The 17,381-nt window shown below is 49.6% G+C and overlaps 1 protein-coding gene across 1 annotated transcript in view; it reads left to right on the top strand.

Moving 5' to 3' along the window:
- CACNA1C (calcium voltage-gated channel subunit alpha1 C) overlaps nt 1–17,381 on the top strand; it is a 386,005-nt gene that overhangs the window by 239,971 nt on the left and 128,653 nt on the right. The window contains exons 4-5 of the mRNA XM_052641427.1: nt 119–258; nt 4,347–4,486. Coding sequence (XP_052497387.1) covers nt 119–258; nt 4,347–4,486 — 280 coding nt within the window. The remainder of the gene's footprint in view (nt 1–118; nt 259–4,346; nt 4,487–17,381) is intronic.

Below are 17,381 nucleotides of genomic sequence, written 5' to 3' on the forward strand. Positions count from 1 at the left end.
CATCTGCCCTGATCCGACCACAGAGGGGCCCCTTCTCCACCGGCCTGGGGGAACTGTGGGGTCAGAACTTACCAGACCGCCCCCCCAATCTGATGACTTTCTCTCTTGTGTTTTCTAGGAGCGGGTGGAGTATCTCTTTCTCATCATTTTTACTGTGGAAGCATTTTTAAAAGTCATAGCCTACGGACTCCTCTTTCACCCCAACGCTTACCTCCGCAATGGCTGGAACTTACTAGACTTTATCATCGTGGTTGTCGGGTGAGTACCAACTCCCATACCGCCAGCCAGTGCAGCCCCTTCCCTTCCGCACGTACCTGTGTCTTTCTGATTTGGTCACAAGGGCCCTGGGCTTCAGGCCAGACCAGAGGATCTATTAAAAATCCCTCTGGATTCAGACTTTCTGCAAAGGGAGGGGAGCTGTTACCTGGAACAGCCCTGGTGCTGCTCCCGTCTGCACGCCCACGCCCACATGCACACCCGCACAAACTCACACAGGTGAATCAAGGGTTTCTGCTGGAGCCCAGGGTCCTCTCTGCAGCCGAGGAGAAGCCTCAACTTTAGGTCTTTTATTCCATCTCCAGCCTCACCTGGACCGAGTTCTTAGACAACCCCACCCCCCCGCCCCAAGGTGAGGCAGAGCAGGTGTGTTTGGGCTGGATGTGACCCTGCAGCCACTGTGAGGGAGGGGCGACTGGCACATAGAAGCCGAGATGCCTACCTGCAACTGAGGGTCCTCACTCAGTGGCTCTCCGGGACTGATGGGCTAGAGGAAAACGGGACTAGGATGGGCCAGGGGATGGGACCAGATGCACCTCTCGGGAGAAGAGCAGTGAGAGAAATATGGGAGGAGGCCAGGCACCACCTACGCTCAGAAGCAGAGCAGTGCTGGCATCTGCAGGAAGCCTTGGCGCCGCAATCTCCTTGTCGGGGCATCGGAAACTTTGGGGAAGAGTCTTTGTCAAATGTTGGTACAAACAAGCCTGCACGTACTGCTGGAGATGCAGGTGCGGTTGACCAAGCTCCTGCCACTTGTCCATCCATGCAGGGCAGGGTCCCCATGCCTCAAGGCTGACCTGGTGCTATGTCAAACCCACCTGGCACTCATGTCCTCTCCAGCCCCACAGCCTCCGGGGTCAGGTCCATGTGCCAATGGGCTCTGATCTAGGGGACCATCCCAGCCAACCCGGGGCGGATGCTGCTCTGGTGGCTTCCCCAGAGAGCACCCTGCTTGCAGCCCATGGGCGTCTGGCCTCTCCCGCAGGAAGCGATGGAGCAAGTCAGGGCCCCGTGGGAGCGAGACCCTGTCTCCGCGCATCTGGATGGCTTCTTGCGGGTGTCTCAGCGGTGTTAGGGTTTTCACTACTGTGCTTTTTGCCCGGCTGATGCGTGACACGCTTTGCAGTAACATAAGGGACACTCTGGAGACATGAGGGACACGGACACCCCTGAACTGTTAGCCACGTGTGGATGTCGGGTGAGGAAGCAGCTCTGCAAGAGGTTCTGCTGCTTCTGTCCCGTGGGTGAACAGATGACCGATGAGTGCCTTGAACTGACTCAGCAAACCGTGACAAAGGCCTTTAGGCCGGTTGCTCCTCACGCCTCTGCGCCCTTTTCAATTCAGAGTCTTCCTCGAGGCCTGAGTCTCCTGGGAACCTTTCACAGACTCGCAGGAAGAGCCCAGGACTGAGATGCAGTGCTTCTGGGCCCAGCAGAGGAGAGGGGCCTCGCGGGGACAGGAGCTGCATCTTCTCCCGTCCACAGGATGGACTGGCCTTGGTCTGTGCCACACTCTGCCCCATCCACGGCCTTCACCTCTGCTTGGGGTGGGAGCAGGCGATACGGGCTGACCTCAGACAGGGCCCCGACCCCGGACAGACAGGGCCCCGACCTCAGACAGGGCCCTGACCCCAGACAGGGCCCCGAATCAGACAGGGCCCCGACCTCAGACAGACAGGGCCCCGACCCCGGACAGACAGGGCCCCGACCCTGGACAGACAGGGCCCCGACCTCGGACAGACAGGACCCCGACCTCAGACAGGGCCCCGACCCCGGACAGGGCCCGACCTCAGACAGACAGGGCCCCGACCTCGGACAGGGCCCCGACCTCGGACAGACAGGGCCCCGACTTTGGACAGGGCCCCGACCCCGGACAGGGCCCCGACCTCGGACAGACAGGGCCCCGACCTCGGACAGACAGGGCCCCGACCTCGGACAGGGCCCCGACCTCGGACAGACAGGGCCCCGACCTCGGACAGACAGGGCCCCGACCTCGGACAGGGCCCCAGCCCTGGACAGGGCCCCGAGCCAGACAGGGCCCCGACCTCGGACAGGGCCCTGACCTCGGACAGGCCCCGACCTCGGACGGGGCCCCTGCTGCGTCTCTGCTTGCGTGGATTCTGCTCCTCCTGCTGAGTGGACGGCTCTCGGATCAGCCCAGATCCCAGTCCCATCTGGCCAGGCCGGGCTGTCAGGCTTCAGACGGGAGAGAGGCATCCAGACTCAGCACCCTTGCAGAAGTGCCTCCACCTGACTGTTCACAACATGGAGGCCATGATGCCAGCCCTGGCTCACCGGTGGTCCACCGAGGCCCTCTGGCTTTTTCCCACTGATCGCACACTCGGTACCTGGTTTCTCCGCCCCAGGTTGCTCATTTTCAGGGCTCTCCATACAGTCTTGATCTCAGCCCATCCTTCTAACTCAAAATGTGGCACACAGCACCCCCACGGAGGGTGTGGCCCAGTCACCTCTCTTCTGCCATGCCCAGCCCCCCGCTCCCCTTCTCCCAACCCTTTACCTGGACGTGCCCACCCCCCACGTGCCCCATTCCTTTTGGAAGTGGAAGCATCTCCTAGGAACAGTGGGGACACAACTGCTGAACCTCAGAGTCCTGTGAGCTACACCCCCTCACCCCTACCAGCTGCCCATGGAGCCCTCCCCTTCCCATTCCCACCCAGGGGCCCTCCCCGCCCCCACTGGGCACCCAGGGGCCCTCCCCCACCCCCACTGGGCACCCTGGAGCCCTCAGTAGAATGCATCCACTCTGACCATCTGCTCCAGCCTCAAGGGCCTTCACTGTGGCTCCATCTCCCTCCCAGTACGGGCCCTGCCTCTCAGCTCATAGGCCCTCCAGAGACTCTTGTCCACTCTGATAAGCTCGAATGTTAGGCTAAGGAACTGACACAGTCCGGCGGGGGGGACCGCCTGGAGATGACCCCCCCACAAACATCCCCATGTGCTCCCAGCCCTGGATGGCGGGGAGGCACGAAGCAGTGTTTTCGCCTCCACCGCGTCTGAATGGGAAGCAGCATGCCGGCCTCCGCGAGCGGATACCGTCAAGACCCAGTCCCGAACTTTCTACCCCTTCAGGGTTGACAGAGGAGAAGGCTGTTTAGTCTCCGATCCCCTCCCTGAATAATATTTGTGGACATCTTGTACATCGATAAGAGTGTTCTTTTCTTCCAGGAAATTCTAGGAACCAAATCTGGTTTAGATTGGGGATGTTATTCAACAGACGTGCAGACTGTTTTCCTCAGTTTCAGTAGAAAGAAGTCTTCTCTGTGGAGAAAGAACCCGGCTCCCCCCAACCCTGGCCACCCCTGCCTGGATCAGAGGCGTCGCCAGCTAACATAGAGAACCGTCCAGCTGCCAAGCTGGGGTGAAGGACGCCTAGAGCAGGAAGGATGTCAGACATGGTCCAGGCGACTCATCAGAACTTCTGGTTGCAGCCCCTGCTGTGCAGGCAGCCTGCTCAGGGCGCCTGAGCACAAAACAGACCGAAGGGAAGCCGCTCACCCCCCTTCTCAGCGCCGTCTCTTGAACGCGCGTCTGTCAGCTGTGTCCCCATCAGTACACCAGCCATACCTGCTGCGAGGGTCTCAGGGGGCCCTGAGGCTTCTAAGCCAGTCTCCCATCCTTGTACCTGTGGTACCACATCAATTTCCGAAGGATCCTTTGTTTCTGCCCAGGTTCAGGTCAAAGCCAGGGGCTTGTCAGGAGGGAACGTGGTTCCCCGGCACACGAGCCTGGATGTCGTGAGGGGCAGAGGGCACCGAGGAGGGACAGGCCCTGGCAGCAGCCCCCGCCTGCCTGACGCTCTGCCCACACTGCCAATGCCCGAAAACCAAGCTTAATGCCAGCACCAGGCTGCCGAGGCCTCGTTCAGACCTCTCCGGGCAGGTGGGACCCACCTTGAGGTGGGTCATCTGATGAGAGTCAGACCCTCCCGCACACCCAGACTTTCCTGGCTGGAGCCGCCTGCAAGCCCCACTGCCCGGCATCCCTGGAGAGGTCGGAGCCCCACCAGGCAAGCAGGACGTCCTGATGTTCCCTCTCTCCTTCTATTCCAGGCTTTTCAGCGCGATCTTAGAGCAAGCGACCAAAGCCGATGGGGCCAATGCCCTGGGAGGGAAGGGTGCTGGATTCGACGTGAAGGCCCTGAGGGCATTCCGTGTGCTGCGGCCCCTGCGGTTGGTGTCCGGGGTCCCGAGTAAGTAGCTCATCCGTTCAGCCATGTGAGCTCTCCACTGTTCCCGCTCACCCATCCTGAGTTGCCAAGGAATCTAGTTTGCTATACACGGAGGGTTTCCTTGAATGGGTCCTTTGCTGTAAAGACCCCAGCTCCAAGGTGAGTCCATTAAAGCCCCCCATGGCTCCCGCTCACATGCCCCCTGGCTGAGACAGCTGCACAGAGAAGACCCTGTCTGTGGCCATCTGAGCAGCCTGGCCCCCACCCCCGGCCCCCGGAGCTGGGAATTTAAACACATTTGCAGCAGAGAGCAGAGAGCTAATCCCCCAGGCTCTCAGGGCACAGAGCTGACAGGATTATCTCTACCGTCTGTATTTTTTTTCAAAGAACAATCAGAAAAGCATCAGTGGATGTTCAAAAAGTCCCATTTTACCACCTCTCCCCACCTCTCCTCCTTTCATGTCACGTGGGGTGTCTCCAGCCTCAAAAGCCCTATTTTTGGATCTGCCGCCTGTTGAAGCGAGAGCTGGCTTTCCCTGAGGGTGGAGGGTGCTGGCCTGAGTTGGGCAGATGGGTGTGGGAGAGACTGTCCATCAGGGGATGGGCCGGGATCAGCTCCTCATCCCCGATCCTGCAGGAGCCCCCTACCCCATCCCGTTGCAGAGCAGCCCCCAGCCCTGCACACAGAAGGTCGGGCTCCCAGCATCCACTGCAGCAAAGCCCAGCCCAACCTGCTGCAGGCTAAGTCCACTTTCTGAGAGGTCCTTCCACTCCTTGTTCATTGGTGGTCCCTGAACCTGAAATAGGATGTGGGTGCTGGGACGTGTCACCATCCACTCAGCTTCTGGCCTCTAACTCAAGGCAGAGGGGGTCCCCAAACCAGGCTACAGCCAGACTAGCTTGGAGATGGGGCCAGGCCAGGAAGGCAGGGGCTCTCTGCACCCCCCACCTTTACACCTGCATTGCCACCAACCTGGTGACATTGTCCTGCTTGGCAGGTGAAACCTGCCTGGGTGCAAAATTGTGGGGACACGGGGACCTTGTATTAACTTGTCCAGTCCCTGCCACGCCTGCACACAATGGTGGAAACATCCTCCTAGAGTAACTGAACTGGCCACAGTCGGGGGGACCAGGCTCGTGACTCAGACCAGCTCTCCTCACCACATGCACAACCTCCTGTAAGGCGTTCCAAGCACGTAACCCCCAATGTCTTAGACATTTCACCCTTGTTCCTGCCTCTGCAGTTACCTTGTAAGCCCCTGGAAGCCCAGACACGCCCCGCACTCTCTGACACCTACCCGGTGCCTGGCCTGGTCTCTACTCAGGGTGGGGGCACTCCCTGGATGGACCATGGCAGGAATGGGGACCCTGGGCAGTGGTGGCCTGTGTTAACTCAGAGGGAGTGTAGACGTGGTCTCACAGCACAGGTGAGCAGATCCCCTCTGCCTGGCCTTAACCGCTGGGCACTAGGAATGGAAAGCGTGCACCTGACGGCTGAGATCCAAGACGTTTTAGCAAAGCTGAAATTATGGCGTTTTCCTGGTCAGTCAGCCATCACTCAGTAGGCCAAGCTCAGGGAACGAGAAGGCTGGTGACAATGAGTCTGTCAGGACGCACGCGGCAGGACTTCCGTCTGGATGGCCCCCGGCTGGCCTCAACCTCTTGGTGTCCACAGAAATGGCACCTTCCCAGGGGTCTGTCCCACTGCTCTGCCCTCCGTCCCTCTCTGCTTTCTTCCCCCGCTTCACCCTCCACCCTCTTCCTTTGTTTATTTACTTCGCACCCCTCACCTCACGAGACCAACCAGGTTTTGTGTCGTTCACTACCATATTCTCGTCACCTACCATCATCTACAAAACGCCTGGTCAGTCTTTGTGGGGGGACTGGACCCCTCGTGGCCGAGCACAGGCTCCACGTGGTGGGGGCAGAGCTCCAACACCCCCAAGTGACTCCGGGGCTAAAGACCTTCCTTCCCCGGGCGCCTTCTTTAGTGTTTCCAAAGGGCTTTTTCTTCTATGTTATTCGAGCTTCATGGCAGCTGTGCACCGTGCAGCGGAACACGCAGGTGTTGTTTCCGTGGCAAATATGCTGACTGGGTGGTTTGCGGGACCTGAAAGCCCAAGCCCACGAAGTTTCCATTACTCTCTGTGTCCATATGTGTATTAAATGCCATGGTCTCAGGATCACAGACGCAGAGGGTGAGAGATGATGGTGAGGGTACAAGCCCAAGAGTCATGTATTAATTTCTTCAACAAAACCCACTGAATGCCTACTTCATAGAGGACTTTTATAGCCTCACAGCAGATACAGAGGTGAGTCAGACACTAAGTGTCTCCTCAGAGAGACTGAAGTGTCAAAGAAAAAACATTCATAGAAATGATGGTGTAGAACAAAAATAGAGATGTGCAAAAAAAAAAACAGCAGATGAGTTCTGTGACCAGTCTGCTCTGGGGAACGCCATACTCTGGGGAGTACAGGTAGCAATCAGGACAGGCTTCCTGGAGGAGGTGGCACTCTTTGGAGGAGGAGGAAAGGCCTTGAAGGGTAGGTAAGGAGGGGTATCTGGAGCCTCAGGATGAAGAGGTAGGATAACTGTGGCCCTGGAGACACGCACAGGGAGGTGAGGGGTCAGGGGTGGGTCTTGCTGTGGGTGTAGGAACCAGCTGACACTCTCAGGACATGCTGTGTAGCTGAGGCTTGTCTGCTCTGCTCCAGGCATGTTGCAGTAGAGTCTGATGGACAAGTTACTGAGTATCAGTGGCACAAGCAACCAAACCAGGGAAGTCCCGACTGTTTATGCTCTACCTGAATAAGCTTAAAAACTCCCAGGGACCAAGAAACTTAACCTTTTTTTTGAGATGCACAGACTTCCCCAGGAGGAAAATGTCCCTTTCCGATTTGAGAACAGAATGCAGGTGGTGGCAAATGTCCGGGTCACCACCTGCTAAGTGCAGAGTTGGGTGTCTGAGTCAGGCTCTTGGCCTCCAAGAGCTTCATTGGTGCGGTGGCCAGCCCAGTGGTCCAGAAAGACAGGGCTTTAGCCCTAATTTACAGGCAGGCATACGCGGCCCAAGTGCTTCTCCCAGAGCCATGAACAGAGATGGACTCAGGCCATTTTCCAGGGCAGGGTCACCCCCTACAGCAAACTGGCCTCTGCCACTGGAGGAGACACAGCTGGACACAGGCACCCACCTGGCTCTCGAGACGGGCACAAGCGATACTTCAGGTGTTGCTGTATTTGCCTTACGATGGTCCCTGAGCCCTGGCCACATGGGCTGAGGAGAAGCGGTTCTCTTGTCCCTGAGGGCCCCAGGAGAGTGGGAGCACTCTGGGCCTGCAGTGCGGACAGCAGGGAGCTGAGTCTGGTCAGCCATGTAACCTGCCCTTTAACCTCAACCTGCAATTTTCGCTCTGGGAAAAAGAGGGTTAAACTATCTCAGCCCTGAAGTTCTTCTGAGCAGTATCGTCCTGTGCTTCAGTGACAGAGAACAGCAGTGAGCTGAGAACTTCTTTGGAATCACTAATTCTAGCCTGAGTCCCAGGCAGGGAATGACCCTCGGGGGGCACCCATCATGGTGGCCATCAGTCCAGACAGGGAAGTTCCCCAAACACTGACCTCATACCCAGGACTGTGGTGGATGGTGTCGGTCACACTGGAGACAGAGCTTCCTAAACTCCGGAAGCCCTGTCATTGATTCTCTTTAACGCCTGGCCCTTCTGTGGAAATCCCAAACCTGAAATTACAGCCAACAGTAAGGTGACTGTCACCTGATTTAAAATAATGGTCATAATAAAGGCCACTTACACTTACAAGTCACTTGTAAGTGACCCATAAATACTGGAAAGAAAAATGAGGGGAGCAGAAATGAAGACACAGTGAAGTCAGTGTCCTGTGAAGTGATCGATTCGAAGAACATGAGCCCAAACACCTGTGACACTGGGTCTGTTCCCTCTGGCTAGCTCCAGACGACGAGCAGCCAAGGATGCTGGCACTGAGGTCCCACTCCTTAGGCTCAAGTCCCCAGAGCCACCACCTGTTAGCTGTGTGCCTCTGCGTCCTGATCGATCGATAATGGGGGTTAAAACTGCACTTACCTCGAGGAGTGGTTGTCAGGATTCAATACTCAAGGGCTTGCTTGCAAAGCATTTAGAATTGTGGTCAGTGTGTAAGATGCATTTAGCAAATTTTTGCTCCTGGTATTTCTATGGGTCCAACATCCTCAGGCTCCAAGTGGGACCAATGAAAGGAAGGGGATACTTCCATACTTGATTTTTTAAAATCCACTTTATTGAAGCATAATTCATATTCAGTAAAACTCACACATGTTAAATGTACAATCACAAATGTAAGAGCCTTACCATAGTATACTTTCACTAACACAGCTCTCTCCCTTGTGTGAGCCTTACACATTTTCTACTTCTTGTTCAGTTACCAAGTCGTGTCTGACTCTTCACAACCCCATGGACTGCCGTACACCAGGCTTCCATGTCTTTCACTATCTCCTGAAGTTTGCCCAGGTTCATGTCCATTTAATCGGTGATGCCATCCAACCATCTCATCTTCTACTTACATGAGCATTATAAACCCCACCCTGTGTTAATATTTCCTGCATTAGTAAGTTGTCTTTTAAGTAAATTATGAGGAAAAAAGTAAAAATGTAAACGATTTTATATTTGCCCACCTATTTACCATTTCTGAGACTGTCTAATCCTTCCTGTATATCTGCATTTCCTTCTGGTGTCATTTCCCGTCACTCTGAAGGACGTGTCTATGGTATTTCTCTGAAAGAGGTCTGCTGCTGATGAATTATCTCAGTTTTCATGATCTGAAGGTGTCTTCAGCCCTTCCTCTTCTTGAAGAATATTTCCACTGGATATATAATTCTTGGTTGGCAGTTTTTTCTTTCATGTTAGAGATGTTGTTCCGCTTTCTCTTGGTCTCAGTTTTCTCGGAGTCACTGATATTCTCACCATGGTTCCCTGTACGTACGTTCCTTCTTTCTTGACTGTTTCTAGATTTTTCTCTCTATCTTTGGTTTCCAGCACTGGACTGTGAAGGGCTTCACTGCATATTTGCTCTGCTTAGAGTTGTCTGAGCAGCTCAGATTCATCCGTAAATTGGATGTCAACAAGTTTGGGAAGTTTTTGACCATTATTCCCTCAAACATTTTCCCTCACTCCAATCTCAGTCGTCTCTGTCTGTAACCCCAGTCATACTTATGTTTGGCCGTATTCTGTTATCTCATTGGTCTCTGAGGCTTTGTTCGGTTTTCTTCAGTCTTTTTCTGTGTCTACAGGTTGAAATTTTTCTATCAATTATTCTTCCAGTTTATTAGTTTTTCCTCTTCTACTTCCATCTTCATTAAGCCTGTTTGATGAGTCACAGAATCTCCATTTGGTTCCTTTTTATAGTTTCCATTTATCTGTGAAATCCCCTCTTTGTTCTCTCTTTAGCACCATATATCCCTCTCATCTTCTTAATATGCTGCCCTTTAGCTCTCTAAACAGCCCAGTTTGTTCTAAAATCTTTGTCTGCTAAGTCCAACATCTGAGCGATCTCATTTTCAGTCCCCTTTGACTGTTTTTTTCTGGGTTATGTGTCACATTTTCCCATTTCTTTATGTGTCTGGTGGTTTTGTTCTGAATACTGGAATCATGAGTCATATGTTGTAAAGACCTGGATTCATCCACCTTCCTAAGAGTGTTGACCCTTCAGCAGACAGTTCCGTTACTGGCAGCCCTGCCACGACCTTGTAGTTCTGCACTTGTTGGTCAATACCAAGCAAAAGCCCTGGCCCCTCACCTCCCAACTCATTTCCCCTTCAGATCTTGTCACAGTTGAGTGTGATCTTGTCAGGATGGGTCTAGAGGGCATCTTACTCCAGGGGAAGGTCCTGGCTCCTAAGATGTACTCTTTCTGATATTTCAGTTGATTGCTCAGGTCTTAATGAGATATTAACTTGATGTTTCCACTCTGGCAGGGGCATGTACACACAGGGGACCCCTACACACACTTGGGGGCCCCTGTTTACCTTGCTGTCTCCTTTCTTCTGTCCCACCAGAGCTGCCCAGATTCTCTGACCAGTGGGACTGCAGTAGAGACTGTCTGCTTTTCCCACTGCAGTCAGGAGACTGTTCCCAGTCAGAGAACCAGAGTGATCACTGTTTCCGCCTCTGAGCTTCCGTTCTCTCAGGGATCACAAGCCTGAGTTACTTCATGTCCACTTGGGGCAAACAGTTGCCTCTTATATTTTTGTCCAGTTTTTTATGATTATGGTAAAAGGGCTCGTCTGGTACCAGTTCCTCCCTTTGGAAATGGAATTGCACTTGACTTTTAAACCATAAAATGAATAACTAGAATGTTTTCATACCTATTGTCATATATATATATTATTATTATGTATTATTATATAATACATATATTATTATCATACATAACTAGAATGTAAATCATATATGTTATATAAGCTATATATAATATTTCTGACATAATACTATATTTACAAGGTATATATTTATTTGTCACATATTTATTGAGGACTTACTGTGTATATGCAACCGTAGTAGTTGAAGGAAAGAAAAGGTATTAGAATCTTTCTTAAGATACTTGGAAAATAACAACCCAGAAAAATTTAAAGCCAGAGACAGCTTTCTCATCCAATATCCTCTTGTTAAAAATGTTGAAACCTAGACCCAAGAAATTGACATGACTGTCAAGGTCACACAGCTATTAGTGGAGGAGAGAAAATAGCCTAGCATTTGTTTTCCAGTAAATTTGAAACCTCTAAAACAAAACCACTAAGCATATGTTTGGAGATTTTCCCCCTATAGAAAATCTGATCCATGCCAAGATCTCTATTGATTCATTAGTGATTTGAGCCAAATGGGAAATAAGTCAGTCTGGAATCCTAAGAACATACATAGAAAGGTTAATTCGTGCTGTTAATTCATGACAACCGTAAGCTGTCAGCAATAAACAGGCCTGGTTCTTTATTCAACTCCACATGAAGGAGAGCCAGGAAGAAGCTGTGGGTTGCCTGGTGCAATGGTGTTTGATGGGAGAAGAGTTAGCGCGCTCTCCTCAGGGCTCCTTAGGGACCCATCCAACCTGATAACTCACAGTGAGTATATCTCACTTGCCACCAAAGTCTTGGAGACACTTCAATTTTCCTGAAACCCACATCTTCTACACCTTTCTGAGAGAAGGAACAACCATAACCCAACCATGATTCCCCCCTCCCCTGTTTAATCTTGTTATCAGGCATATCGCTCTGCACACAGCCAGTCCCCAGGAACTTCACTCGAGAAAGCCCTGTCCAGGGTCCAGAACTAGGAGAATTTGACTGTCAGAGACTTCCCAACCCTTTTGAATACACCCATATATTCAAAGATTTCCCCAGTGACCTGGTTCTGGGGTGGGAGGAGTAAGGAAACATACAACGTGGGGACCTCCCCAGGGAGTTTCTTCCTGAGGAAGCACGGGTCAGTTTTGCTTTCTGAAGTGGCAGGTGGGGTCATTTGGATTAACTGTCCTGCTGGGGACAATTAGAAATTGCTGGGCAAAATAAATCTTCTCTTTTCTAAAACTTGGAAAAGATGCCTGACAAAAACAAATAGGAATCATCTCTGGAGAAAGATAACATCCTCAAAGTTCTTCAAATTTTTTGACAGATCAGTTTTGCAAAAATAGAGTCTAGCCCACACTACAAAATAACTAGGTCCACAATAAGACAAGACAATGTAGATGAAAAGGAGCAGAAACTATAAACAATGGAAACAGACACACATGGGATCTGGATATTGGAATTATCAGATATTGACTTGAAAGTAACCACATTTACTGTATATATCAAAGACAAGGTCAGTGATTTTCCAGAGAACCAGAAGATATGGAAATGAACTGAATATAAGATTTAGAAATGAAGAATATGGTAGCAAATATGAAAATGCAGTGAAAGATTTGGCAGACTGAAAAAGGAATTCTTGGATTGTGGTGAACTCAGAGGGAAATCTGGAGAGTAAAGCACAGAGAATCAAAAGAATGGAAAATACAGAGAATGTGAAAGGGTAAGGAATAAACACTGAATTTTATGATTTTTTAAAATAATTTTAGATGAGCTGTTTCAAGAGTTTTTTTAATTTAATTTTATTTTTTTGGGCACTCACCATGCAGCATGAAGGATCCTAGTTCCCCAGCCAGGGTTTGAACCCATGCCCACTGCATTGGGAGCATGGAGTCTTAACTGCTAAGCCACCAGAGAAGTCCCTGAAGTGGTTTTTTCTACATGTACTGATAGACTCAGGATTTTATTTACTAACGTGCAGAAGTATATTTTAACTTGTTATTGAAGTATAATACAGTGATTAACTTGATGGAGGAGGAGACACTACCTGGAGGGGCATGATCGAGGCTTCATAGAACTGGCGATGTTCCATTCCTTGGTTGGAGTGATAGTTACATGGCTTCATTTTGTGATAAATTGTACATAGTAACATCTTTCTGTCTTATACTTTTCTATTTGTAATATCTCACAATTTTTTCCCAAAATGTTTAAAACAGAAGAAAAGGTGCAGGCCCAGGCATTTGTCATTGGCAGGTGCCAAAAGAAGCCTGCATCGTGGATTTCCTGTGACAGAGACAGTCATCACACACAGGAAGGCAGCATATCCATTCAGTTCAGTCACTCAGTCGTGTCTGACTCTTTGCGACCCCATGAATCGCAGCACCCCAGGCCTCCCTGTCCATCACCAACTCCCGAGTTCACTCAGACTCACGTCCATCGAGTCAGTGATGCCATCCAGCCATCTCATCCTCTGTCGTCCCCTTCTCCTCCTGCCCCCAATCCCTCCCAGCATCAGAGTCTTTTCCAATGAGTCAACTCTTCGCATGAGGTGGCCAAAGTACTGGAGTTTCAGCTTTAGCATCATTCCTTCCAAAGAAATCCCAGGGCTGATCTCCTTCAGAATGGACTGGTTGGATCTCCTTGCAGTCCAAGGGACTCTCAAGAGTCTTCTCCAACACCACAGTTCAAAAGCATCCATTCTTCAGGACTCAGCTTTCTTCACAGTCCAACTCTCACATCCATACATGACCACAGGAAAAACCATAGCCTTGACTAGATGGACCTTTGTTGGCAAAGTAATGTCTCTGCTTTTCAATATGCTGTCTAGGTTGGTCATAACTTTCCTTCCAAGGAGTAAGCGTCTTTTAATTTCATGGCTGCAATCACCATCTGCAGTGATTTTGGAGCCCCAAAAAATAAAGTCTGACACTGTTTCCACTGTTTCCCCATCTATTTCCCATGAAGTGATGGGACCAGATGTCATGATCTTCGTTTTCTGAATGTTGAGCTTTAAGCCAACTTTTTCACTCTCCTCTTGCACTTTCATCAAGAGGCTTTTTAGTTCCTCTTCACTTTCTGCCATATACAGGGCAGCAAATCTTGATCGAGTCACTTCCCTTGGACCAGCATTGTCGTGAGAGATTCACTTTTGAGAAGGATTTTGAGGCCCCATGTGGGGCCACCACCTGCCTCGGCACGCGGTCAGACTTTCATGAGGGGCATTGGCTGATTTTGCATGGACAACAGCTGATAGTGGAGAGTTTGCAGTCCAATTGGCTTGTTTCTTTTATTTTAATTCTATTTTATTTCATTTTGGGTTGTGTGGGCTCTTCCCTGGGGCATGTGGGATCTTAGCTCCCCAACCAGGGATTGAACCCACATCCGTTGCATTAACAGGTGCGTTCTTAACCACTGGACAGCCAGGGAAGCCCCCAAGTTGGCTTGGTTTTTAATTCCAGCTCCTGGTGTGTCGTCCTGGAAGAGTCATCACTGTTACCCCAGCCTCAGCTCATTCATCTTGCTCAAGATGGAGATTCAGTGCAATAATGTATGTAGGGCACTTAGCATGGTGCTCAGCACAAGCTGGGTCCTCAGGAAACTGGAGCTACTATTTCCATAGTCTCCATTTAGCCATATTTACTTTCTCCTAATATCAGAATTTTTAAAATAGTTTTCCTTTGAGCTCCTCTTTCCAACTCATTTTGCTAATACAAACAATTCAATGCGAAGGTTGATATTTTAATTACTGTTATGGTTTGTAATTTATTAGGCAGCAGAGGACCCACTATTCCTCTTCCAGGTCAAAACCCTCTTTTCATGCTTACTGAAGCACTTGTGGGATGCAGAAATTTATTAAGATGGAAAGGTTAAATTAAAAGTAAATGAAAATCTCTAATGAATAAAGACATTTTAATAAGAACATGCAAAAAAATAATGAAGCTAGAGACTGAAGGGAGCCATCCACGCAAGAGCTCTTCCTTCCTTCATCAGGCACCCTTGAACCTCTGGGTGACGGGCTTACCCCTTAACCCAAGAGAGAACTATTGCCTCCCTAGCTCTAAATCTATTTGCTTTTGAAAACCACTAACCGTATTAGACCATTAAAAAGTGTCCATTGCTTCATTACCCAAGTGAAGCCACAAAACGTGATCTGTGAGATTCATCATGGCTCCAGTTTCAAGCTGGTACACGCTTGTTGCTGTAGAGCAGACATAAGGCCAGTCATCTCAACTTGATGTTGATATTGATGGTGATGATGGTGACGATGATGATGGTGATGACAGTGACATTAAAGGTGAGGATGACAGTGATGATGATGATGATAAGGGTATTAAAGGTGATGATGGTGGTGATGATAGTGGTGGTGATGGGGGTGATGATGATAATGGTGATGATGGTGATATTAAAGGTGATGACAGTGACAATGTGATGCTAATGATATTGAAAGTGATGATAATGATGGTGATGATGATGATATTGAAAGTGATGATGATGATGATATTGTAGGTGATGATGGTGATGGTGATGACAGTGACATTAAAGATGATGATGACAGTGATGATAAGGGTGGTGGTGATGGTGGTGATGATGGTGATATTGAAGGTGATGACGGTGATAATATTGAAGGTGATGATGATGATATTAAAGGTGATGATGACAGTGATAATGTGATGATAATGATATTGAAAGTGATGATGATGATGGTGATGATGGTGATGATGATATTGTAGGTGATGATGACAGTGATGATGATGGTGGTGGTGATGGTGATATTAAAGGTGATGATGACAGTGATGATGGTGATGATGTTGATCACGATGGTGATGATGGTGAGAATGAGGATATTGTAGGTGTTGAGGATGGTGATGATGATATTAAAAGTGGTGATGACAGTGATGATGGTGATGATGTTGATCATGATGGTGATGATGATGATGATGATATTAAAGGTGATGATCATGGTGATGATCATGGTATTAAAAGTGATGATGGTGATGATGTTGATCATGATGGTGATGATGATGATGATGATATTAAAGGTGATGATCATGGTGATGATCATGGTATTAAAAGTGATGATGGTGATGATGTTGATCATGATGGTGATGATGGTGATGATGATGATATTGTAGGTGATGATGACAGTGATGATGGTGATGATGATATTAAAGGTGATGATGGTGAGGATGATGGTGATGATGGTGATGATGATGATATTGTAGGTGATGATGATAGTGATGATGGTGATTGATGATATTAAAGGTGATGATGGTGATGATGGTGATGATGATGGTGATGATGATGATATTGTAGGTGATGATGACAGTGATGATGGTGACGATGATGATCTTGATGGTGATGATGGTGATGATGATGATCTTCATGGTGATGATGGTGAAGATGATGATTTTAAAGGTGATATGACAGTGATGATGGTGATGATGATGATATTGTAGGTGATGATGACAGTGATGATGGTGATGATGGTGATGATGATCTTGATGGTGATGATGGTGAAGATGATGATTTTAAAGGTGATGATGACAGTGATGATGGTGATGATGGTGATGATGATGGTGATGATGATGATATTAAAGGTGATGACAGTGATGATGCTGATGATGTTGATCACAATGGTGATGATGGTGAGGATGAGGACGATGTTGATGATGATGATGATGATGTTTTTGGTGACACAGATGATAGTCACAGCCAGACATGCTAATAGGAAACAAGCAGAGATGACATCGGATGTCTGTCGTCAGGAGGCCTTCCTTGGGTGCAGCCCAAATTGTTTTCTCTGAAAGTGACTTCTGCTTCCTCACAATTCCAACAGAATTAGTAACTGGATTCCCAAATCTTCCAGAAATTTTTCTAAGAGGCGAAACAAAACCCAGGAGAGCATGAGGCTGGCAGATGAGGGAGCTGGGGTTCCTGTACCCCCAGGCAGGCCATCTTCCATGTGGGACACGCAGGCCCCTCCACTGGACCCACCTGGTTGCCCACCCGGCCAGGTCCTCCTCCCCTCCTGCCCAAACTCCAGCTCCTGTGTCACTGCCTGCGGATGTTTCCTCCGCCCTCTGGCCGTGGGGGAGGGTGGGACCTTCATGACACCCTGTCTCTTCCTTGAAAGCACTTAAATAGCTTGTGATTCCATGTCAATTAAGTGGTAATTTGATCCATGTTTGGCTTCTTTATAAGCTCTTTGAGGGCGAGGCCTCCAGGCCTCATACCTGCCCCCATCCCTGGGGCAGCAGGTGGCCCATAGAACATAGTTCAACAAATTACTTTTAAGTGAAAACAAAGAGATTGAGTGTGGTGACCCCAGAGTCCTCCCGTTCCAGACAACTTAGGTTCATCCATGAGAAGCTTGTACCCACCACCCAGTGCTAAGCCCAGACCTCCCCCTGTTCGGTGATCCTCAGCATCACTCCCTGTGGAGTTGCAATCAGGTCTCCTGGTCATTTCTGTTGCTTTCCCACAGCTTGGTAGGAATCGTTGAATCTGAATAGATGGGGCATGAATGTGCCTTTGTAGCTGCCAACCAAGAAACTCTAGGTCCACTCTGAATG

Source organism: Budorcas taxicolor, chromosome 5 (genome assembly GCF_023091745.1).
Source record: "Budorcas taxicolor isolate Tak-1 chromosome 5, Takin1.1, whole genome shotgun sequence".
NCBI lineage: Eukaryota > Metazoa > Chordata > Mammalia > Artiodactyla > Bovidae > Budorcas > Budorcas taxicolor.